The sequence below is a fragment of the Populus nigra genome, chromosome 7 (assembly GCF_951802175.1).
Source record: "Populus nigra chromosome 7, ddPopNigr1.1, whole genome shotgun sequence".
NCBI classification, from domain to species: Eukaryota; Viridiplantae; Streptophyta; class Magnoliopsida; order Malpighiales; family Salicaceae; genus Populus; species Populus nigra.
The window spans coordinates 3,056,139-3,081,021 of record NC_084858.1 but is presented as its reverse complement, the minus strand read 5'-3'; the positions used below and the strand labels follow the sequence as shown (position 1 = coordinate 3,081,021).

The 24,883-nt window shown below is 31.6% G+C and overlaps 2 protein-coding genes across 2 annotated transcripts; one reads left to right on the top strand and one right to left on the bottom strand.

Annotated features, from left to right (window-relative positions):
• Positions 1-3,580: 3,580 nt before the first annotated feature.
• Positions 3,581-9,665, bottom strand: LOC133699306 (serrate RNA effector molecule-like). Its single transcript, XM_062122518.1, has 12 exons — positions 9,073-9,665; positions 8,403-8,524; positions 7,905-7,962; positions 7,610-7,684; positions 7,453-7,527; positions 7,324-7,371; positions 7,097-7,165; positions 6,194-6,997; positions 6,063-6,111; positions 4,975-5,252; positions 4,718-4,894; positions 3,581-4,094 (listed from the first exon to the last, which is right to left on the bottom strand). Exons 1-12 carry the CDS (start codon positions 9,504-9,506, stop codon positions 4,034-4,036), a joined length of 2,250 nt encoding a protein of 749 aa, XP_061978502.1. The 5' UTR covers positions 9,507-9,665; the 3' UTR covers positions 3,581-4,033.
• Positions 9,666-21,066: 11,401 nt separating this feature from the next.
• On the top strand, positions 21,067-22,795 carry LOC133698679 (large ribosomal subunit protein eL30). The gene is made up of 5 exons (XM_062121696.1): positions 21,067-21,195; positions 21,312-21,417; positions 21,715-21,816; positions 22,433-22,501; positions 22,589-22,795. Exons 1-5 carry the CDS (start codon positions 21,175-21,177, stop codon positions 22,627-22,629), a joined length of 339 nt encoding a protein of 112 aa, XP_061977680.1. The 5' UTR covers positions 21,067-21,174; the 3' UTR covers positions 22,630-22,795.
• The last annotated feature ends 2,088 nt before the right edge of the window (positions 22,796-24,883 follow it).

The following is a 24,883-nucleotide window of genomic DNA, read 5'->3' as shown; positions in this document are numbered from 1 at the left end:
TTCCTGATTTTTTTTTAAAATTCATGGTTTTTTTTATATTTTTTATCCAAAAAAATATTGATATTTTGATTAATATCTCTTCTCTCTTTTATTTCTTTTAGAGAACTTTTAAATTATGGTTATTTTATTATTATGCATTTAATTTTCCAAGGGGTTTTTCTGATTAATTTATAAATTTTATTTTTATCTTTTGTATAGATTAACTATATTTTTAAACATAAAAAATATTATTTTTATATAATATTTCTAATATATGTAACCTTGCATAATATTATTTTTTATTTTATTTTATTTAACCAATTTAATGTGTGTGTCTATTTCTATTATTGTTTGATTAAATAAAAAATAAATTTAGCAAACACCACTGGATATATTTATCATCTTGCAAGATTAAATATTTTCATCTACATCTGTTTCTTGATTTTTCTAGTTTTATTTTTATTTGTTGTTTATGATTTTGTTTTTCATTTATTAACATACATAGTTTTCGATTTGTTTGATTGCATGTATGCATAAAGTTTTTTATTTTCACTTAGAATTTTTTTATTTACAAAATTGTTTTGAAAAAAACTGTGTATAATATTTTTTGAGGAAAAAAAATATCTAACTAGTAGCGAAGCGCTAGTCAAATATCTTTCGAACGATTTTATCTTGATTGAATGCTAATTGATATTGATTTTCTAGGCAGTGGTGGAATTGGAACAAGAGGGAAGGGGAAAAAAAGCATCAAACATGAATGGCACATCGGAGATTTTTTAAAAAATATATACTTAGGTCTTCAAACTTTAAAAATAACACAAATTATATCCCTTTAAATTTTTTTAAAAAAATCAGTTTTGGTACAAAAGTTTAATTGTATTATTTTTTGTTAGACAAAAAGGATTTTTTTTGTGTTCTCAGGTTCCATGAGATGAGAGGCTTGAAGGTGTTTTTTTAGAGCCTTAATATTGCCTAAAAAAGCAGATTTTAAATTGAGGAGAATCTAACCCGATTTGATTTTGGGTTTTTGGACTTTGTTTTTGGTATTTTGAGTTGATGAATTGGTTTGTGAATGTTTTCACGGTGTTATTAAGGTGTTTTTGGGTTGAAATGATATAAAATTAGATTTTTTTGAACAAAAGAGGTTTTATCCATATTTTCCAACCACTGTAATGATTGCCAGAATTTAAAGGAGCACGAGTAATATAACTATTTAACAAAAACTCTAAACCGTGTAGGTTTTTCACTATAGCAATAAACACGGTTTAGGTTTTTCATTATAGCAATAGACACAATTTATTATTGGTTGCTATATTGAAATTACCTTTCTGCCCCTGAGTTGAAAAAATGTGATGGTATTAAGGGTGTTTTGGTCCTTATAATTGGTCCATTAATCATTAAAATGTTGTTTAGGGGTATGCTAGTATTTTTCATTTTTTGCACCATAAAAATATGGTTTTGTCCCTAGATTTAACAATTTCTTGAGATGTTGGCCCAAGGGTTTTTTAGTCTTTTCAAAAATGTTAAAATACTTATTTACCCTTTAAGTAAAAAACAAATTGAGTTGTTAACCAAGGATTTTTTTTGTTTTTTTGCATTTTGAAATACAATAGAAATAATATTATACTCTTTGAAAAGAAAAATATCAAGGTATGCATCTAAGAGAATTTGTGTACTTTCATTATGGTTTTTTTATGATCCCCATGTTCATTAAGGGCATTCTGGTATTTCTACATTGAAAAACAATTATTTTATTCATAAAAGATGCTGGCGCGTCACGTTCACGTATCAGCGAGTAGGTGTGTCCGTAGTGTCTGGATAGTGCGTGCAGACTCATCTAATGACCAAACCTGCCCTTCCACCATATCATTAGATGCGCTATTGTCCTCTTCCTATGAGGTAGCACGTGTTAGCATATTATGGTTGATTTCTTGTTGGCGGTCGTTTCTTTTTTCTTTTCTTTTTTTCTCTCTTTCAAAGAAAGTGCACATTAGTCATCTTTTCTTTATATTTGTCAATTTCAATCCTTTTGTGTTTTTATTGTTTATTGTCATCCTTGATCCTATTATAAAAGCTTTAGTTATTTTCAATTTAGTCCTTGAATTACAATTTGTTGTATATTATTTTTTTCAATTCAATCCTTTTGATTTCTGATTTTTTTCCCTTGACTCTTTTGTTAAAGTTTTATTGGTTTTCAATTTCATCCTTCAATCAAAGTTATGTTTTTTATTGTTTTCAATTTAGTCCTTATTCTTTTGATTTATTTTCCCTTTTGTTAAAGTTTAATTGTTTTTAAATTAAACCTCAATTTAGAATTTTTTTATACCCTCTAATTTATTTTTCATTTTAATTTTCTCTCTCATTCTTTTAATCACAATTTTTGTGTGGTTTTCTTCTCCCGTTTCATCCTTCAACCTTTTATTTCATGTGGAATGGGTTTCAAGGCTTTTTCATCTGTGATGCTTCTGATCTATTGACATGGATAACGAGTTTGGCAAGTTCATGCGGTTCGGGTTCCTTTCTTCCTCAATTTCTTTTATGATTTTAACATTCAACATTACTTTTTTAAAAGAAAATATAGTTTTGTGGTTATCTTTAATTTCTTGTGTATCAGTTTATCTTTCTCTCATGGTCTAGGTCGTGTATTTTGCATATCTTTTTTGAATAAATTTTTTTAAACATGATTTTTTTATTTAATTTTTTGAATAATTCTTTTAATTTTTTATAGGTTAACTTTATTTTATAAAATAATATTTATTTTTAAATAATATTTCTTATACATTTAGCCTTGCATAATGTTTTTAGTTCCGTATTTGTTTGTTTTTATTATTTTTTATTGATTTTAATAAGCAAATTTAGCAAATAGAAACAAGTAAGTATCTTATTTTGCAGGATTAAATATCTTGGTGTGCATCCTTCTCTTAATTTTTTCAGTTTTTTATTTTATTATTAATAATTTTTTTATTTACATAAATAATTATTAATTTATTTAATTAGATTATTCCATGAACTTTTTTCATTTATACCTTGAAGTTTTTAGAAAATTACCTATATTACGCCCGGGAAAGCACACACAGGATAAATAGCTAGTTACTTGCTAAACGTCGTAACTGGAGTAGCACGCACGCACGCACCAAGTGATATTGCAAAGCGGCAGCTGTGCATGTTCTAGGAACCCTTGTGAGTTTGTGATCTTTAATCGTTTTGGATTATTTCAGCTCTTTGGTGCTTGAAATTCATGTTTGATCGACTTGAAAAGGTAACGGGTAGTTTCTGAAGAAAGATTTTGCTAAAGGTAATCAATGGATGGTGCCTGCTGATAGCTGTGCGCGTACGGCATACAATTGCCTACGAGTGGAAATCAGGCTTCTTCTTCTGCTTTTAGCTCCGTCCAAAAGTAATCAATGGGTCGACTGTGTTTTGTCTGAATTCAGTGCAAGCAATACCAGTTCATCAGTGTAATCCGCAAGCATGTGGAAGAGAAACTAAGACGATAACTTCAAGGAAAGTACTGGACATTGCAAAGCTGCTTACTGAAACAAAAGATCCATTAGGAGCACTGTCCAGGGATCATCTACAAGTTTTTGACACACTACTCAGCTGATAAACACTCACTCAACCATTCATCTGGTTAGTTATCATCGGATCCACTAGGGTTCCAACTTTGTTTTATTAACAACAAAAAAATTCTCAAGCTACAGAAAACAAATCAACAGCTATATGAAAATCTGCTTTGCACAAAGGCCATTCTACAGATACAATTTTGTCAATAATTGTATATTCCCACCCCTAAATACAGAAAACCATCTTCTCAAGACAATAAAGTGGGCAGGGATGAAGAAAAAATATAAGGACCACTTCTAATTACTGATTCGATTCAGTGTGCGGATTTACCATTATCGCAAAGAAGTGCCCTCCTTTACAGCTTCAAGTACAAGGAGACGCTTCTACAATTGGATTGCCTCGAATAAAAGACATCTACCCAGCATGTAAATTACCTTCGCTCAACAAAAAATTCATATTTGAAAGTCCTCCCATGAACCACCAGTGACCCCTACAAACTCCTGTAATCTATAACAGTGACTTCATCCTCTGGCACATCTAGGTCTTGATAGCTGCAAAAAATTCAGAGAAGCGCATCATGATTGAGAGATATTAGCTGAAAAAACAGACTTATCTCTGAAAAAAAAGCCATATTAGGTGAGGCCACATGAATGGTTTTATATTAATTCTCTCAATCTTCAAGCATGAGATCTTTGTAGATGGTAACCTCCCAATGTCAACTGGTTTAAACGTGTAGAATAAAATGCAACTGTGCAACTCTCATTCTCTGCAGAGGTTGGGGGATTAAAAAAACACAAGTCTTTATAATACTTCATGATTTATGCTCAAGATTCAACACAACAAACTATGCTTGTTGCTTTGAAAAAATATAGAGTATACACCACAGCACTTGCTGGTAAGGAAATCCATGACAAGTGTCACATCATTTTGATTGGCGTGGGTCTTAATCCAGCTTACACTAAGTTTATATGAACCCCATTCCAAACACGTTTCATTGATTGAATATTTTTCACATAGAAAAGACATGTTCAGGTTGATAAAGACAATTTTTCTTTGCATGTAAGAAAAGGTATGGGAGCAGTCTCAAGGGGAAAAGGAAGCAAAATTTGGAAAGCTCACTTGTACACAACCCAAAATACAAAATCAGGTTGGAAGAGGCCGCAACAAAAGTTACCTGCGTATACGTCGGGGATCCTGTCGGAAGGCTGGTGATAGAAGAATAGGGGCTGGCCCACCTAACTGGGGCCCAGGCCTTGCATTTCTACCTCCACTTTCAAATGGAGGACCACCCTGATCTCTAAACATGCGCATTGCCACTTCAGGTGGGGCAGGAACAAAAGGCCCCAGTGGACTGCAAGTACAACCAGCAATCAGAACAAACTCCTAAAAAAACCTGCAAAAAGTAGAGAAATATATCCACTCTCAACCTACCCAGCTCCGGGAACAGGCATCAAAACTGGTGGAGGAGCTATATCTGAGGGGAAAGGAGGAGGTACACGGATGCCTTGTCCTCCGAAAGTATCAAACATTGTTTCATCACAATTTCCTCCATCAGGACCATCATTAGATTGGAAGTCACCTGACTGTGGATTTTCAGACCTGTCAAATCTTTCATTGCCATTTGCTCTATTTTCACGTTCTCTACGGTTGCCACGTTCATCCTTCAATCGATTTTCTGGACCAAGCTTGCGTCTTTGTGGCTTATCCTTCTGCAGTGAGGAAAAACATGAGTAATCATAAGCAAGAATAATAGGGAGAATTCATCATCATTACTTTAAAAAACAACAGGCAAAATGAGTATTGACCAAAAAACACTGACTATAGATTGAGGGAACATATCTATGATAACTGCATTGGCTACCATGCATCATTACCTACCAGTGTAGGAGAGGGGGGCACCTATCAATAATTTCATGACACAGATCATGAGAATGTTGTAGAGAAGCAGCTTTATTATTTTTTTATCGGCTACTGTATGAGCATTGAAACTCAACCTAAATGGCTCTGTGGACCATACACTTGTCTATGAGTGTACAAGAAAAGCTAATCATGTGTATGCTTTCACTTCCATCAGTGCATATTTGATGTGTGAATTGTTTTCCCAACATCGAATGGGAAACAATGGGAAAGAAAAGCCCAAACCCTAAACTGACATGCTCTAAGTAGTCAGAGATGAATAACAAAGTAGTTTTCCAAGAAGAAGGCATAGTTTTGAGAGGTAATAGTTTCAAGTTACCAGACCTTGTTTCTTTTTGGTGGAGTCTAACAAAAGATGAAACTAAAAGTTACCTTCACTCCCTTATTTCTATCACAGAAAATAAAATATGGAGAAAGGCAATATTTCAACGAAGACAGGCTGCAGGTACCTAACCTTACATTTGTAAACAGCATGCCACTATTCAGCCTCTCATACCCATGAACAAAAGGATAAGGACCTTTTCTAATTGTTATAGACTTTTACTTTTTGCTTTTTCAAATTTCACATTTAACACTCCCATATTTGGCTTGATGAATCATACCGGTAATGACTGCTGCATAACAGGTGTGCCACCAGGTGCATCTGGATCACTGAAAATGAAAATAAAGTATTTGTCAAGTGATCTATGAAATAAGGAGAAAAAAATTATGTTGAAAGAAGCTGCTTGCTTACTTCAAATAGTTCTGAAAATACAGCTCTTCCCGCACTTTGGCAGTCAGGTCGATCACAAGTTCAGGGTGTTTCAGCTTGAGATGCTTTTGCACAAACTCAGAAGCATGGAAGAGCTTTGTGCAACCCTTGGCTCCACAACCATACTTCCACCCATACTTTTCATCTCTAATCTTCCGGACATATGGATCCAAACCTTCAACTGCAGCAGCATCTATCTTCTCCTTAGCAGTCATTTCTTCTAGAGGATCTTGACCCCTCAATCTCTCTTGCCAGCGCAAGTCAAGTTTCCTTTCCCATTCAGTTCCACTGTTGCTTGAATCAGAACTCTTTCCCTCAGTTCTCACGTGCCTAAGACCCCTAGCTTCATTTGTTTCAATCATTCCATAATAATCCAAACCATGGACTCGCCACAGATAGGTTATAAGCGTATCCAGTAGTTCAACACCTTCAAGGCCCTTGACTGAGGTTAAGCCGCGTATGATGATAACTGGGCCAGTGGAGCTCCCATGGGATTTCTCTCTACTCATTTTTTCATTATCAGACCCACTTAGAATATTGTCTTCGACACCTTTTTCAGAGTCAAGTTTGCATACAAGGGCCTGTGCTTGTTCAATGTCAACTTGGATTCTCTTGGGTTCGGAACTCACTGGATGAGCCTTTGGAGCAGCTGAAAGAAGATCAGCGTCTTTAGCTGGTGGCCGACCATGCCTCCTCCTTTTGCCACCAGCCTCTGCCTCATCATCAGAATTTAGATCATTTGCCTGCCCTGATTTATTTGACGATGATGCATTCACACCAGGACCTCTGCATTATAAATGAAAGCTTTAAAGGACAAAATAAAAATAAAGGCCTGCATGCAAGGTTCAAATATGTAAATTTTAAGGGCAAGAATTCCACTCTTACAAGTCCAATGTTCCACTCTGCAAATCCAGCAAAAAATCTTTTGCAACCTTCCGTGCAAGTTCATTCCTCCTTCAAAGCATTTTCAAAGAACAATCAACCAAACAACAAAAAAATGAGCAACTAAAATTGAGCAACCAAACTCAAACTAAATATGAACTGAAAAAATTGCTTAGGCTAAATACAAATCTTGACAAGGTTTTCTCATTAACTAAGTAAGTAGAACACACCTTTCAATGACTGCAACCAAATTGGTTGGATGATACTTGTCTTTCAACCTACGTATATGTATAGACAAGTCCTGTTAGAACATTGAAACCACCAGAAGTATCGGTTATTAACTAAGGGAAGAGAAGTACCATTCCTCGTCTTTATGAGCCTCAAAGAAAACCCGTTTCTGAGTTGAAATATACTCTGACTTGTATTCTTGATATCTGCACAATCAAAAGCCATGATTCGATTTCACATTTTTCAGGTCACAAATTGGACAAGACAAAATCAAGACCCACACTGTACCTGCGCTCAGCTTCAGATGGCAGTATATCATCTTCAAGCTCCTGGATGAATTGCTTGTATGACATCAAGCCCTCTCTGAAGAATATACAGTTACCATGTGAGAATGATGAGAATAAAGAATATACAGTAAAATTTCTAATCTATGGAGTTGAAAACAACAGGAGAGAGAATGCTCAAAGATTAAGTCTAGCCAACTCATTCACAAAAACGTTAACACCAAACACCGCATTTTGACAATGATAGGTAAATCAAACTCCATCCAGAGCTAGAGTCCATAACAAGACTAAATACTAACCTTTGAGCAGACACGGTGTTGGAAGCATCACCATGACCACCACGCCCCGATTCCCAATCTGCAACAATAATAGCACCCAGTGAACTCGACATCATCAAATAGCACAGGCAGAAAATAATAGTAAATAGCCTTAAAGTAGCAATATTAGTAGAAGAAAAAAGTGGCAGTAACTGTCCTTTGTTCTATAGTTGAATTTTCTTAAGCAATTAAATATTCTTCAGTAAGCTTCCTAGGGGATCTCATTTGCTAATTGATTTTCAGTAGGAAACACCTTGTAACAAAACCAAAGTCACTAGAAAAGCAGCAAAATCAGATATAAATATGGATGCAAAAGGCTCAAATCAAGTCAAATCTTCAACTTAGGTTGCTAATTATTGGCAAAGTGACTTGTAAATAAGTGCCCTAGATCCATTATATCCAGCATAAAAATTATACAAAGCACATGAAATCACATTTAAAATTTTGAAACAAAATCATTGGAAGCAGTTGAGCATGTACCTGAAGGACCACCTTGATACCCACCTCCACGACCCATGTATCGGCCATGAGGCCTTTCTTCACCATACCCTGGCCTCCCTCCCATCTCACGCTCGTATCCACCACCATAATCATATCCAAACCTACATCAAACAGGTTTCCAATTTGTGAGCAAATATTGCATAAAAGAATTTGCTAAGCCAAATATTTACAATCATAAGCAAATATTGCAAACACTTCCTATGCATGGATAAAGAGTTCAGGCTTGAATAACTACAAGCAAAACAGTCATAACTATAGCAAACACGAACTGCAGCCATAAACAAAACAGCACGAATAAAAGAATGAGAAGGCAAATTCAACCACCCAGATAAAAAATTCAAGATTCACCTTGTCCACGTATGAAATCTAATAGTCTAACGGCAGTCAGTTCATCGCTGACAGTTAAAATTATGATGTTACTTTCAAATTCAAATTTAAGCTCAGGTTCAACCACACTGAACTTAAATCAAAACATTATTTCATTACATGGAATTTAAGATAAAACCCACATAGACAGCACAATTAACTAAATGGCTACCGTATTTTCTTCTCTTTTCTTTTCAGTTGACATTATGAATATTTAAACTCCCTCGATTAACTAAATAACTAGTAAAATTCTCTAAATGACACAAAACCCTAACCCACTCACCTTCGATCAGCACCTCCAAATCCACCTCTAGGACTTCCTCTCCTAGCATCAAACCCACCATCCTCCCTCCTCGACCGTTTATACGGAGGCGACCTCCTCGGCGGCGACGAGTGTCTCCTATCTCTATACGGCAATGGTGGTGGAGGACTCGTACTGCTCCTCCTCTTATACTCTTTTTCCCTCTCTCGTTGCGGAGGTGGCGGAGACCGATTCCTGTCATGGTACTCGCCTCCGCGTCGATTCAATGGTCTATCGAAGTCTTCGCGTCTCTCTCTTGAGTCTCTCTCACGGCGTCGTTGAGGCTGAGGAGGTGGTGGAGGAGATGATTGATCGTCGGTGTTTGGTTTATCCTTCTTGTCGCGTCCTCCTCCTCCGCCACCACTCCCGCCGCGACGGTCAAGGGAATCGACCGGCATGTTAATGACTTCAGCCATCGGGGTTTGGTTTGTGGGATTTTTCTTTTTCCTTTTTTTAAGGAGTGAAAACCCTAGAGGAAATTTTGAGGGGCTTAGAAATTGGAAAATGAAAGAGACCAAGAGAGCATGTGAAACTGCGCGCGTGCGTGGGGACTGGGTTTCTCTCCATCGTAAGTGCTTGTTTGAGAGTTAACTGATGTTTTTTTTCAAATAAAAAATTGATATATAAATATAAAAAAATTATTTTAATATATTTAAAAATAAAAAGCATGTCGTATTATAATATTTAACACGTGCTGAAGATGCGAGATTATCTAAAAAAATCGATATAATAAAATTTTGGAAAAATCTCTAAAAACTAATCTTCATTAAAAACGTTTTTCATGAAAACAATATAGCTATAAATTTATTATACTGTGGATTGAAATAATATAATGATATCTTTATTTTTTAAGATAAAATATAAATAAAATATCTTTAAGGTAAATGAGTTTTTTTATAGGATTTATTTTTCATTATAAAATTGACTATAATTATAAATATCTTTCTGTTTTTTTTCATTAAAAAAATTCTACATTTTTCCTTAAAAGCAAAACAAAATAAGTTGGCTGAGCTTTGATCTTATTTGATTTTAAAAAAGATATTACCTTTAGTGTTTTTAAAGACAAAATTTGTAATAATAACTTTTAGGGCTTTCTTATCATGTGAGTTTTTTTATTTGCTATTATCAAGTTTGTCACGGGTAATTTAATATTTTAATAAACATAAAATATTATTTTAAAAAAATATATGGGACACACAAGTGTGGAAGGCTCCAACACCCTTTAGGTGGCATGTGAGTCGTCATCCGTCCACTAAGCATTGTCTTTTATGGTTATGTTTAGTTTTTCATGATATCTCTTCCATACGTGGGTGACTTGTATGAACTAAGAGGGTTTAATTTGGCATTGATGGTTTTTTTTTCTTCTCTCTCCTCTTTGATCTTTGCATTACTTTTTTAGAAGCCGTTAAAAGAAAGAGAAAGAGGATTCACTCTTGGTCGTGAAGGAGCTCTGATCCCGATGAGCTGAAAAAGGTGTCGTCGACAAGGAAAGTGGCCCAAGCAGGCCCTACTCAAGGCTTCCTTCTAAACTTTCAAATCAGCCCTTCAATTTATTTTTTCTTCACAATTAGTCACATTTCTTTTAATTAATATTTGTTTCATTTAGAATAATTTATTAAACTGTATATTTTTTTAATTTCACCCCATTCAATTTTTTCATTGGTTAAATTTGGTCTTTGTTTTTTGGTTGTTGTTTTCTTTTTATTATTATTTTTTATTTTTGTAATTTCACCCTCCTTCATCTTTTCCATGTCAAATTTGACCATTATTCTTTTGATTTTTTTATTTAGGCAAGTTTTTAGAATTGATTTTTTTATTTCATATTTTAACATTACATTTATTAGGAATTAAGCTTTTTAATTGAGTCTATGTTGGGATTTGTTTTTTAATATTATTTTCAACTCTTATTATTTTGATTTTTCTTGTTATTTTTCTAATTTGATCATTCAATAAAATAAAAAATAATTTTATTTTTTAATTTTCATCCTTGTTTTTTTAATTATTATTTTTTTAATTCTTTTATATGATTGAAATTTTTTTTTCAATTTCATCATTCAATATTTTATTTATTATAAATTAAACTTCAAAGTTTTTCTATATTAGGTGATTCAAGTCTAATAACTCGAGTCATTGATTTGAAAAATTAAAACTTTTTTTAAAAAAATTATATATATATTAACCCTCTTTATTTGTTTTTATTTATTTTATATTCAAATCTCATGATATTAATCATAGGTTTGGCTAAATATCTTGAATTAACTAAAATTATATGTTTATCATAATTAATTTTTTATTGTACTTCTTTACCTTATTTCAACACCTAAAATTTATCTTTTTATAAAAAAAGAGCCCGCTGCACGGCAAAGCATAGACAACAAGGATTAAACTATAACTAAAATGGCTCAGTCTTTTACTATGGACTGCACAGTGCAGTCCACAGTAAAAGATGAGCTGGTTTTTTTTTTTTTACACTTTTAGGTTTTTTTTCTTTTTTTTTTCTTTTAATAATTTTTTTTGTTAATGTTAAATTTTTTTATTCAGTTATCAGACTTTCATGACACGGATCCCAGGATTAACAGGTTAACATGGTTTGACGAGTTAACCCAGAAATTTTTTTTTGCGTCTTTTTCTTTTTAATTAATTTTTTTCATTTACTTTAGTTTGTTAATGTTAAATTTCTTTTTATTTAGTTATTAGACTTTCATGACACATATTTCAGGTTTCACGGGTTAACTTGGTTACACGGACCATCAATTTCTTTTTGTTTTTTTTTTAATAATTTTTTTATTTAATTTAGTTTGTTAATGTTAATTTTTTTATTTAATTATCAAACTTTCATGACACGGATCCCGGATTTAACGGGTTAACCTGGTTTGGCGAGTTAACCCGAATTTTTTTTTTCTTTTTAATTAATTTTTTTCATTTAGTTTAGTTTGTTAATTGACAATAAACTAAAATTGCTCAGTGTTTCACTGTGCAAGTCCACAATGAAACGCTGAGCTGCCTTCTTTTATTTTTTTTGTTTTTTCTCTGTTTTTTTTTTCGTTTTCTAGCCTTTATAGGTTTTTTTTTTTGCTTTTTTCTTTGTGTTTTTTTCTTTTAATGATTTTTTTTTGTTAATGTTAATTTTTTTATTTAGTTATTAGATTTTCATGACACGGATCCCGGGTTTGACGAGTTAACCTGGTTTGACAAGTTAACCTGAAATATTTTTTTTGCTTTTTTTCTTTTTAATTAATTGTAACATATACTAAAAGGGATTAGTGTTTAACTATGGACTGCATAGTGCAATCCACAGTAAAACACTGATTCTTTAGTTTTTTTTTTTAAGTTGTCTTATTTTTTTTAGCTTTTTTATGCCTTTCAGGATTTTTTTTTGCTTCTTTCTTTGTTTTTTTCTTTTAACAAATTTTTTTGTTTAATTTAATTTAGTTTATTAATATTTAATTTTTTTATTTAGTTATCAGACTTTCATGACACGTTTTTCGGATTTAACGGGTTAACTTGGTTTGACAAGTTAACCCATAATATTTTTTTTTGCTTTTTAATTGATTTTTTTCATTTAGTTTAGTTTGTTAATGCTATTTTTTTTTCTATTTAGTTATCAAACTTTCATGACACATATCTCGAGTTTCACAGATTAACCTGATTTCACGGGTGAACCCAGTTAATTATGGGTTAACCGTCAATTTTTTTTGTTTTTTTATTTTCATAAATTGTTTTTGTTTAATTTAGTTTGTTAATGTTAAATTTTTTTTATTTAGTTATCAGACTTTCATGACACAGATTCTGGGTTTAACGGGTTAACATGGTTTGACGAGTTAACCCGGATTTTTTTCTTTTTAATTAATTTTTTTTGTTTGGTTCAGTTTGTTAATTTTCACTTTTTTTATTTAGTTACCAGACATTCATGACATGAATCCCGGGTTTAACGGGTTAACCTAATTTGATGACTTAACCTGTATTTTTTTTTTTGCTTTTTTTTCTTTTTAATTTTTTTTCGTTTAGTTTAGTTTGTTAATGTTAAATTTCTTTCTGTTTAGTTTTTTTTTCTTCTTAGAGGTTTTTTTTTTATTTTTTCTTTTTAATTAATTTTCTTTAATTAATTTAGTTTATTAATATTAAATTTTTTTCTAAGTAGTTCTCGACTGATGCCTTTAGTTTTTCTTTTTGTTTTTTTGTTGTTTTTATGCCTTTGACTGTAGACTGCACAGTGCAATCCACAGTAAAAAGGCTGATGCCTTTTGTTTTTTTTTCTTTTTAATTAATTTTTTTTGTTCAATTTAAATTGTTAATGTTAAATTTTTTTCTATTTAGTTATCAAATTTTCATGACACGGATTCCGGATTTGACAGGCTAACCTAGTTTGACAAGTTAGCCTAGTTAATTTTGGGTTAACCCATTAATTTGTTTTTTCCTTTTTAATTATCAAACTTTCACGATGTGAATTCAAGGTATGACGAGTTAACCTGATTGGAAGGGTTAACCTAGTTAATTCATATTTTTTTCCTTTTTCTTCATTAGTTTTTTTTCTTCCTGTTGGTTTTTTTTCTTTGTTTTTTTTTAACGAATCTATTTAATTATCACACTTTTATGACACGACCTTGCAGTCAGACCCATGTCCAATGCTATTGGGTCTGGTATTGCAGTCCAGACACTTTTATGCTAAGGGTTAACCCAAGTTTAATGTTATTATTAATATTATTAATATTACTTTTAGGTCAAGTGTTGCAACCAAACCTAAGACTCTTGGGTATAACTTTGCAAAAAAACCTAACACTTTTAGATCTTGACTTTTTTTGAAATGCAAAAAATAATTGACTCGCAGTATCGCGCGGGGTATGTAACTAGTAGTATATTCTAAAGGGGTTTAGAGTTTTTCTTTTGCTACGCCAAACACTAATTTTTTACATAGAAAAAATAGCAAGTATTTTAGAGGGGTTTAGATTTTTTTTTCTTTTATTGCAATACACCCCTATTTTCCAGGCAGAAACACTTAGGAAAACATCAAACGGCTATCACACTTGTTTTCTTTGCAATTATCACTGTGGACAAGAGTTCTCCGTCTACCAACTATTCAGTTCACTCCAATATCTTATGCAACGAATTTATATTTCAAGGTTCAATAATTTTATACTCAACTATGAATAAGATATAAAAACAGCATCGTTTTCATGCATGCAATTAAATTAAAACAATGTAATAGTATCATGATTAAAACCATACAAATACCATCGAAAGAACTCTTTTCAATATAGTCACTATTATCCATGCAAATTGAATGTAATTTCTGCAAGTAGTTTGAATGACTACAATAAAGCATTTGGAAACGCGGGTTAACTCGTGTTTCTACAAAAAAATTTAAAATTTTTTTGCTAAAAATTAATTTATTTTTTTTATGTTTTGAAGCGTTTTGATGTGTTAATCTCAAAAATGATTTTAAAAAAATAAAAAAACATCATTTTGATACATTTCAAAATGAAAAGCACTTTGTAAAGCAAACACAACTACACTCCCAAACAGGCCCTAATGGTCACAGCATAACCATTCCCGTAGCCTCTCCAATCCATCTTAGAATCAAAATAAAAATGATTTTTATTATTTTTTATATAAATTGTTAAAACAATCCAAATTAACATAAAAAAATACTAACATAAGAGAGACGGAGGCTATAGTTCTCATTAATTTGTTTATTCTAAAGTACATTTTTGAACCTAAATACAAAGAAATTATATATAAGCTAAACTAAAAATATCATTCTACCCTTAATAAATAAAACAAGATAAAAGTATTTCTTAACATCTCTCCTCAAACTCACGATGCGACAACTATAAGCATCGAGAGTTTGCTAATTAGAAAACAAAAATGATAACAATAAATGGAATGCGACATGGTAAAGAAATGTGTAATCTGCAAGGAAGAGAAAACAAAAGGCAAAGTAATGGTGTCATGCTTAAGATGATGACGAGTAAGATGACAATCAATCTCAATGTACTTAGTTTGCTCATAAAAAACTGAGTTGTGAGCAATCTGAATAGAACACTGGTTGTCACAATACATAAGAGTAGGGTGAGAAAGGAAAACTCTCATGTCCGCAAGTAACCAATGTAACCAAATAATCTCTCCAGTAGTATATGTTATAGCATGGTATTCTGTTTTGATTGAGAATTGAGAAATAATAGATTGTTTCTTGCTTTTCATTTCAAAGGTAACCTCAATATCCTGGAAATATCAAAGATAACTGAAATTCTTCATTTCAAACTGTCTAACCAACTCTGTCTTTAAAATTGAGATACCATCAATGTCATCACCAGTAATAATCATGTCAGTAACATATTAAAAACAAAATGATACAACATGCATTGGTGCACTTAATAAAAAGAGCAAAATCATGACAACTAGATATATATCCAAGAGACGAGATCACAACAGAAAAATAGAAAATTTCTCAAACGAAGGACGATATGCCTACTTGAGACTATATAACATTTTCTTGAGCTTACAAACGTACCCAAGGTCATGTGAAACACTAGGAGGAGGCATTATATAAATTTTTTCTTGAAGATCTCCATTCAATAAGACATTTTTAACATCAAGTTGAGAGATATGTCACTGACGAACTGAAGCTACGACAATAAGAGTACGAATAATAGTCATTTTTACAACAGGAGCAGATGTTTCCTTATAATCCATAACATAATGTTGAGACTATCATTTTACAACCAACCTAACTTTATATCGCTCAATAGACTCATCAGAATTAGTTTTGATCTTATATACCAAATAACAACCAACAACACTCTTACTAGGAGGTAGAGAAACCAAATCCCAAGTATCTATTATGCAAAACAGAAAGTTTCTCATCTATAGTTTCTGTCAAAAAGAATCAAGAATTGCCTCTTTATAGGAAGAAGGCTTAGAGAGACAATGAATATAAACTAAAAATAAAGTAAATGATGAAGAATAACAAGAATAAGCAAAATCTGGTAGCTTTGTGGACTTACAAATGCATATGGATTGATGTAAATATGGATCCATAATCTCAAACGAAGCTTGAAAGATTGTAGATGTAACAACCCTATAATTTATAGCAATATATTTGAAAATTCATGATTTTTTTTTTTTACAAAAATTTCGGCAGGGTTTTCCTTAATTTAGTTTATCCCAAGTTATCGACAAAATCAACACCAGTCCCTAATAAACCATTTTCACAATTCAATGTTTTTATTATACTCCAACATTTCTTAATCAATAATATTCCATATTCTCTAACATATCAATTCAAAGAATAATCATGTTATTTATAATAAAAAAAACAATTATCTTAACAATTATATACATAATCATAGATTATAGATTTAATGTACCTCCTTCCACCATATTTAATCTTCTAAGTATTATTATTAAACAAATGATATTAATTACGTGCTTATATATATATATATATAATTAGAAAAATAATTACACTTTAGAGTACAAGTTTAATTAAGCTAATCCATTTAAGTGCCTACATACACAACTAAAACACCTTCAAATATACAAGAAGTATTTATTATTATTATTGATTTACATGTCCAAAAAAGAGCTAATAATAACGAGAGTAATCACTAAAGCTATTAGGATGCGCGATATTAAGATGAATTTGCGCAATGATTCAAAAGATAATTATGGTCAATTATAACATTTAAAATTTACATTCATATATCTTAGTTATTCACAAAGAAATTTTCAAATTTACAACTCATCTTCCAAGTACTAATCACAAAATCAATAATCTAAAATCTGAAATTGTTCACGCTATAGGTTGCCAATTCTAACTCAAGATAACTAACCTACCAATTGCCCACTCATAGGGCACTAGTTCCATACCATGATAACTGGCCCACTAGTCATCCATTCACAAGGCACAAGTTCCATAACAAGATAACTGGCCCACCAGTAGCTCATTCACATAATAAATTATCATTGGAAAGTTTATCAGCATGACGCATAAAACTTCATTGATCGAGGAGATAATTTAAATATTTAAAGTTAAGAAAAAATTTCAAGGTGCTATACACCTACCTGATGTTTACGTTCTATTAGCTGAACCTGTCTGCTGGGTGGTTCTTGTAGCCTCGCCCACTCCTGCAGGTTCATTTCGTTATCAATTAAATTACTACATCAATAATGTCACCTCATTATCAATTTAATTCTATATCAACACAATCAACTTGTCATTGGTTTAATTATTTCATCAATAACACCACCACAAAACCACATTAATTATCAAACCAACAATATCAACTCATTACTAATTTAATTAATTCATCAACAACATTACCACATAACTCATTTAATTATCAATCAACAGTATTAATTTATCACCAATATAATTTCTTCACCAGTTAATTATCAATCAACAATATCAATTCATCACTAATATAATTTCTCCATCATCAACATTACCACATAACCCATTTAATTAACTAACAACAATATCAATTCATAACTAATATAATTTCTTCATCATCAATATTACCACAGAACTCATTTAATTAACAAACAACAATATCAATTCATCACTAGTATAATTTCTTTAATTTTACAAATTAAAACATTACCCATTATTATTTCACTTTTTAAAACATTAATTCATCACACTTTCATAGATTAACCCAATTAACCTCACAACTCATACCACAACTATACACTAATACAACTAAATGAAATCTTAATACACTAATTGCATCAATTTAATTAAGAGAAAAGGATTGGTTACCTTCTAACCCAAATAAATAAGAATGGGAAGCTTGAAATCACCACAAAAAATTCTTTCCTCTGTCTCTTTATTTTCCTCTCAATACCGCACCTTTATAAGAAAAATTCTTTGTTCTCCTTTTGAGATTTCCTTGTTCAAACCCTTCATAGAATATCTTAATCACTAGTTCTACCTTTTTTTGTGATTTGTTTTGGATGATCCTTGATAATTTTCCAATCAATTTCTTCTCCCTCTCAAGCCCTAACATGGCCGGCCACCTTGTTTATATATTTACAAGTTTTTTCCCTCTTTTAATTTAAGTACTTTTTTGTTTTGTTTTAAAACCATTTGGCCCAAAAGTTTGACTTGTTTAATTTTATCATTGTCCCCACATTAACCTTATTAGATAATAATTTTCACTCCATTAATTCCTATAATTTTTTTATTTTTTTATTTGTCCTTTTCTTAAAATGTAAATCAAAATACAAGAATTTACCTGAGAGTTACAGTAGATGAGAATAGAGTTCCGGGTGTGCTGAAGAGTAAAGTGTCAGTACATGCAGAATAATAAGTACAAATTGATCGAATATAAGAAGAGATATCTGAGGTACTAGGAACCTGAGATGATAAAATATTAGAGTCCTCAGGAAAGGAATCTATACAAATAAAATCAGGTTTAGTCAAGTTATAAGTAATGGATGGAATAAAGAAGAAAGGTATATGTTCAAAAAAGACAACATGACGGGACATATAAAGTTTTTGAGTTGATTGGATTAAAACACGATACCCCTTTTTACTTTTACCATAACCCAGAAAGATACAAATAGCAGATCATGTTTTGTAGTAGTAGCAGCAACAACTAACACTTTTAACTCATCCAAAATGTATTGTCCATTCTCTTTATGGCTTGTCCCAATCAGCTTTTGATACTACAAATCATGTACATAACGAAAAGAAGAGGAAAAATGACTAAATAATTACTAGAGTCATATAATTGACCAATAAAAGCAAGATTCAATCTAAGTTTCAGAATAAGATAAACATTAGGGAGAGACAAGTGAGGTGTGACAACATAACCAACACTTGTTAAGGGCATGAGAGTGCCATTAATAATTATAACAAGAATGAAGGGCGAAGGGGGCACAAAGATAAAAGATAGAGAATATGAAGACATATGATGTGAAGCACCATAATCCAAGACATATTCAGAATGTGACATACTCGAGGAACTATAAGGCAACTGACCTACGAAAGAAGAAGCAAACATTGATTGTGGCTATAAGAAGAGAAACTTCTGAAATTGCCCAGTCAAAGTACTAGGATCGATGATAGAGCCTGATGAAGCTAATGTTGCAGTATTTATAGTGTGATGGTTTATAAACCTGAGGTGGTTTATGGACATTAGATTGTGACTGTTTACTAGGTTTCCAAATTTGATTTTATTGTCTCAACTTGGGACACTGAGCTTTTTACTTACAGAAATGATACTCGTCAAAGGCAACCTTTGTGTAAGGCTTATTCTGGTGATTAGAGAATGACTTATAGGGTATTACTAGTACAGAAGGATTCATCACAGAAAAAAATCACATTTCAGAATAAGACTAAAAACGTATTTCTTCAATCAATAACTCAATGACAATAGAGTCAACAAAAGGCAGTGGAGAACGATGCGGAATTGAATCTCTAAGTCCTTCAAAATCACTACAAAGTGCTGTTAAAAATTATACCAATCATTGTTGCTCTCTGCTATCAATATAAGCATCGCATGTCTTTAATTCTGTCGATTTTGTAAGAGCCAATTGATCTCAAATATTTGTCATAGCAGAATAAAACTCTTGGATACTCATATTCTTTTGATGAAGAGCTCGTATGTCATTCTCTAACTGATACTGCTTTGCAAAATTTGATTGCCCAAATAACCTTTGCAGATGATCGCAAACCTTCTTTGATGATATTTTGCCAACTGCGTACCTATGGAATGCTTAACAGAATTATTGCTATAGGTAATAATCTTTGATTTGTTTGCTTTTCATGTATATATCAAAACAACATCCTCCTCCCCAATATTCTTAGGTATCACATAAGTTCCACTAACATATCCCCATATCCTTTTTCCTTTAAAGAAATTTATCATTACATAACTCTAGTACAAATAATTCTTTTCATCCAACCTCACATTCACAGATTCAAGCGAATCATCTCTTTCAGTAGCCATAATTAACAAACAAAGAAAACTAGAATGTAAAAACAATGAAAGACAAGATACCATATTGCAGAAACTGAACAGATATCGTAGAAACTAAACAAATAATAAATTGCAGAAACTAAATGAAATAACAAACTGCAAATGTTTTAATCTAAATACAAAGAGATTATATATGAACTAAACTAAAAATATTATTCTATCCTTAATAAATAAAACAATTTTTTTATGAAAAATAAGTTAAAATACGATCAAAGACACCAAGACAAAAGAGGTGAGGGATAAATAACGAGAATGATTATTGACTTCTTAGTTATTGTTTAATTACTGTTAATTTATTTCATTTATTTGTTACAATCAAGTATTAACCATCCATTTAAGTATAAATACAATATATATGTCCTAAAAATGAAAAATCTCGAGGGTACTTCCATAATTTTATTAAAAATCACCATCAAGATCTCGTGCACGTTGATTTAACAAGTTTTATTGGTGCAAGGATATGCTGGATAATTGCATAAAACTCAAGGTTACAGCAAGGGAAAACAGATTCAAAAATGTTTCACTTCTAACCTCCTAGTTTAAAATTTCTCAATGTCATTTCTTTAATTTTATAGAAGCTCCAATATTATTCTAATAATCAAAAAGCATACTTTTTTTTGCATTTTGTTTTTGAGTTTTTATACAAGTTTCCATACTATCTACTTTTTTCACCTTTTCTATTTTTAAAAATAAAAAATAAAAATAAATTGAAAAAAATAAATCGTAATTGATTTTTCTAAATTATAAGGTATAAATGATAACCAATTTTTTTAGCTGTTTTAAAAGCACAAGAATTCCAAACAGACGCTTTATCCAATACAAAAATCATATACGAAGGACTTAATTGATTCGCTTTGAAATATGAGGTTCTATGTGAGTTAATCACTATACTATAGGGACCTTCACTGACGAATCATTTTTAAGGTCAACAAACAAAACCGGGTTTAAGTATCCCAAACCGTGTGTAAAATACCCCACATCCAAACAGATCCAATTCCACAAAAGCCCTAGCCTCCTCTTTATATAAGTACACATTATTCCAGTGTTCCTCGCTGTGGTAAGCCCTATTTTCTCCGCCGAACTATCTCACATCACAACCATGGTGGCTGCCAAGAAAACTGTAAATCTTCATCTGCACATCATCCTCTCATGTTTTCCACTTTCTTACATAGAAAACCTTAAATATTTCGTTTTTTTTCCCATCTTTTTTGATCGGTCTGTATGTTATTTTTGCAGAAGAAGACTCATGAGTCTATCAACAACAGACTAGCTCTTGTGATGAAGAGTGGAAAATACACTCTAGGGTACAAGACCGTGCTTAAATCTCTCAGAAACTCAAAGGGTAAGCACCCATTTTCCGTTTCTTTTACATGCTACTCTCTTTTTGTGATTTGGATTGTTTTGTTGTTGATCTGATAAATGGGGTCAGTGTCTCACTTGGTTAACGGGGTTAGTGTCTCGCATTTCTAAAATGGGTTCTGATTGATTAGTTATGTTATCTTGATCTGGCGGAGAAAGTTACGAGCTTTTGTTTTCGGATGGTTAATATGGGTGTAGCGTTGTGGTTGGTTTGATTTTTGCACTGTCTGTTTGTTTTCATATGTTGGAGATTTGTTAAGGTGTTTGTTCGTGTCTGCAGGGAAGCTTATAATCATCTCCAACAATTGCCCTCCTCTTAGAAAATCTGAGATTGAGTATTATGCTATGTTGGCGAAGGTTGGAGTTCACCACTACAACGGAAGTGAGTTTCCTGTCTCAATGCTCTATCATCTTTCTTGTTAATGTCAAGTTAGCATTAGCTTTACAGCTTTCCTTTTGTATCCAGGGCTGATGTTTACTTGGAAATCTGGAATTATATTTTTTTCATCCTCATTCTGTAATCTAACGTTTGTCTTTTGCGATTGCCATTGCTATTTTTTGGTATTCTGTAGCTTGATGTTCACTTCAGTGCTTTTTTTTGTTGTTGGAAATTATGTTTTAAGTTAATGAGTCTGAAGCGTAGTGCAGGACTCTAATTGATACCTTGCTACTTATTCTAATATCATAGCTCATCTGAAAGTCATGCAATATATGTATTTGAAATTGGTAGGTTAGTCCGCTGAATAATGCCATAACTATTAGAGTAGGATTTAATCGGTGCCTTTCATTTATGGTGTGTTCCTCCAATCCCTTTTCTGAAAGTATAGTTGCTCAGTCATAATTGGTCTGCTCCACTTTTGTAACACCTGCAAATGGTATTTCTTGAATTCAAAACAGTTCGTGCTATCAAGTTTTGTCATGTTTGGTTATTTTCATTAAAATTCGCCTTTTGCTCTGTGGATCCTTTTCCTCATCATGTGAGTTTAATACTGTATCAGACAATGTCGACTTGGGCACTGCTTGTGGTAAATATTTCAGAGTGTGCTGCCTCAGTATTATTGATCCAGGTATATAGAATTGGCCTTTACTTTGATATTCAGAGACATATCCTGTTATTTCTACTGACAGTGGCAATTTCTTGTGTATTTTTCCAGGTGATTCCGATATCATTAAGAGCGTGCCTGGTGATCACTGATTCGGTTTCCAGGCAGTAGAATGTCTCGTTAGTTTTATACCTGTTTTTGTATTTTTGGAACTGGGTTTCAATCGAGAGCACTGTGTTATTGTTAGCAAGAACTATTTATCTGGAACTTGTATGCTTCTTTCGTAGCCATTTTATATGTACTAGATGTTTAAGTGAATCTCGTCGTGTACTTTATTTGATGCTTGGAGCGATAGTAGATGTTTTTCCTTTTTTTTTAAAGCAAAAGAGCACCTTCAAGCAAACACGCTCCAACAAGGTCGGAATGAGAGAAATTGTGAAAAAAAAAAAACTGAACGGTTTCAATCTTCTTACGTTCCCTTGCAGATCATCTGGGTAAGTTGAGAGCAGACATGTTATGGTGTTATGGGCTGATTGCGGCTGGCTATATAGAGTAGCTGTTTTTGTTCCAGGCCTTGGCCCCTGTAACTTGTAAGCACAAAAAAAATAAAGTTAAAAAACAACATAAGTTACTAGAAATGTAATATATATCTTTTCTATAAAATGAATAGGAGATCTGAAAAGTAATCTCTTTTCTGTAAAATGTTTTGTGCAAAAAAAAAAGCATCCTAGAAGAATACCTAAAAAATAGATTGAAAAAAAAAACTCATACACGTTTTCAAGCTTTTTTTTTTTAATAAAAAAATGGGTATAAATTCAGATTTTAAATTATATATTAGCAAAAAAACTAAATCACCTTGTGAAATTATATGCAACACGACTCAAAAACACCATTTATTATAGTAGTGTAATTATGAATTTAATTTTGGAAAAAGAACCATTGAAGAAGGTATTGAATGTAATGTTGTTTTTTTACCGTAACACAATTATCTTTAACAAATTATATAAAGTAACAAATTATATAAAGTTAGATTTGTAATTTTATTTTTTTACACAATTAAATTACTACTTTATTCTTATAATAAAAAAATTCTAATGTCTTTCACTTGGAGGTGTTTTTATACCTTTTTTTTTCAAAATAATGTAATTATTTTTATACTCTTGGAGACAAAAGTAACATAACTCTCTCATAAAGGTTTCTTGGTCATTCTACATTAGTTTTATTGTAAATTTACTCAGGATATTATTGTAATTTCTATGTATTAAATATTATTTTAAAAAAACCTGCTTGCATATGCGCACATGCCAAACGACCTTCGTGCTATTTAGACGACGCATGTGAAGCTATCCAGCCACCAACACACTGCTTTATAGGAAGGCGTTTGGAAGATCCCGGTGTTCTCTACACGATGACACAATGCGTGTGCTAGAAGCACCTCTGGTTTGGCTTCGGTAGCCATTTCTTTTTTTTCCTTCTTTTTATATCTATCTTCCTCAATTTTTGCGCTAGCCCTTGGAAAAGTTCAAATCAGACCCTTCAATTTATTTTCCTTTCATATTTGGTCCTTATCATTGTAATTGCTATTGTTTTTAATTTAAAATAAGCTATAACATTATAATTTTTTTATTCAATCTCACCCCTCACCATTTTTAATATATCAATTATCTATCAAATTACCAATTATTTTTAAATTCAACCCCTATGATTTTATAATCTTTCAAACTTGATCCTTATTTTTTTAAATGATGTTTGTTTTGTTTGTGATCATTTTTAAAACTTGAGTTCTAGAAATTAGATCAAGTTTAAGAGGTTCGCTCGGGTTTGCATGTTTTTTTTTCTCTTTTTTCAAGCTAATATTATATATATATATATATATATATATATATATATATATATATTGTGCTTTTCCCTTTATTTACCCCCTACTATGTTATTTAATTCGACCCCTACTATGTTTTTAATCTATAAATAATCTATCAAATTATAAATATTTTTTAATTTTACCCCCTATGATTTTATAATCTTTCAAACTTGATCCTTATTTTTTAAAATGTTGTTTATTTTGTTTGTGATCATTTTTAATTTTTTTTTTCAAATTTCATCTTCCTGGGGTTTTTTTCTATCAAATTTTATCCTTATTCTTTTTGTTGATTTTGTTTTTGTGAGTTTTCTTATTAATATTTTTTTCACCGATTTTATTATTCAAAATTAAATTGGTTGAGAAATAAGCTTTTAGATTGAACTTGGGTTCAAGATTTTATGGGTTGCGAGTTTTAGATATTAAACCAGGTTTATGTGGTTAGCCCAAATATGCTTGTGTTCCCCCTTCATGTGAGCTTATATTTTATTATATTTTATCCTTTTTTTTGTTTTGTTTTGATATTTATTTTGATTTGCCTTCTATTG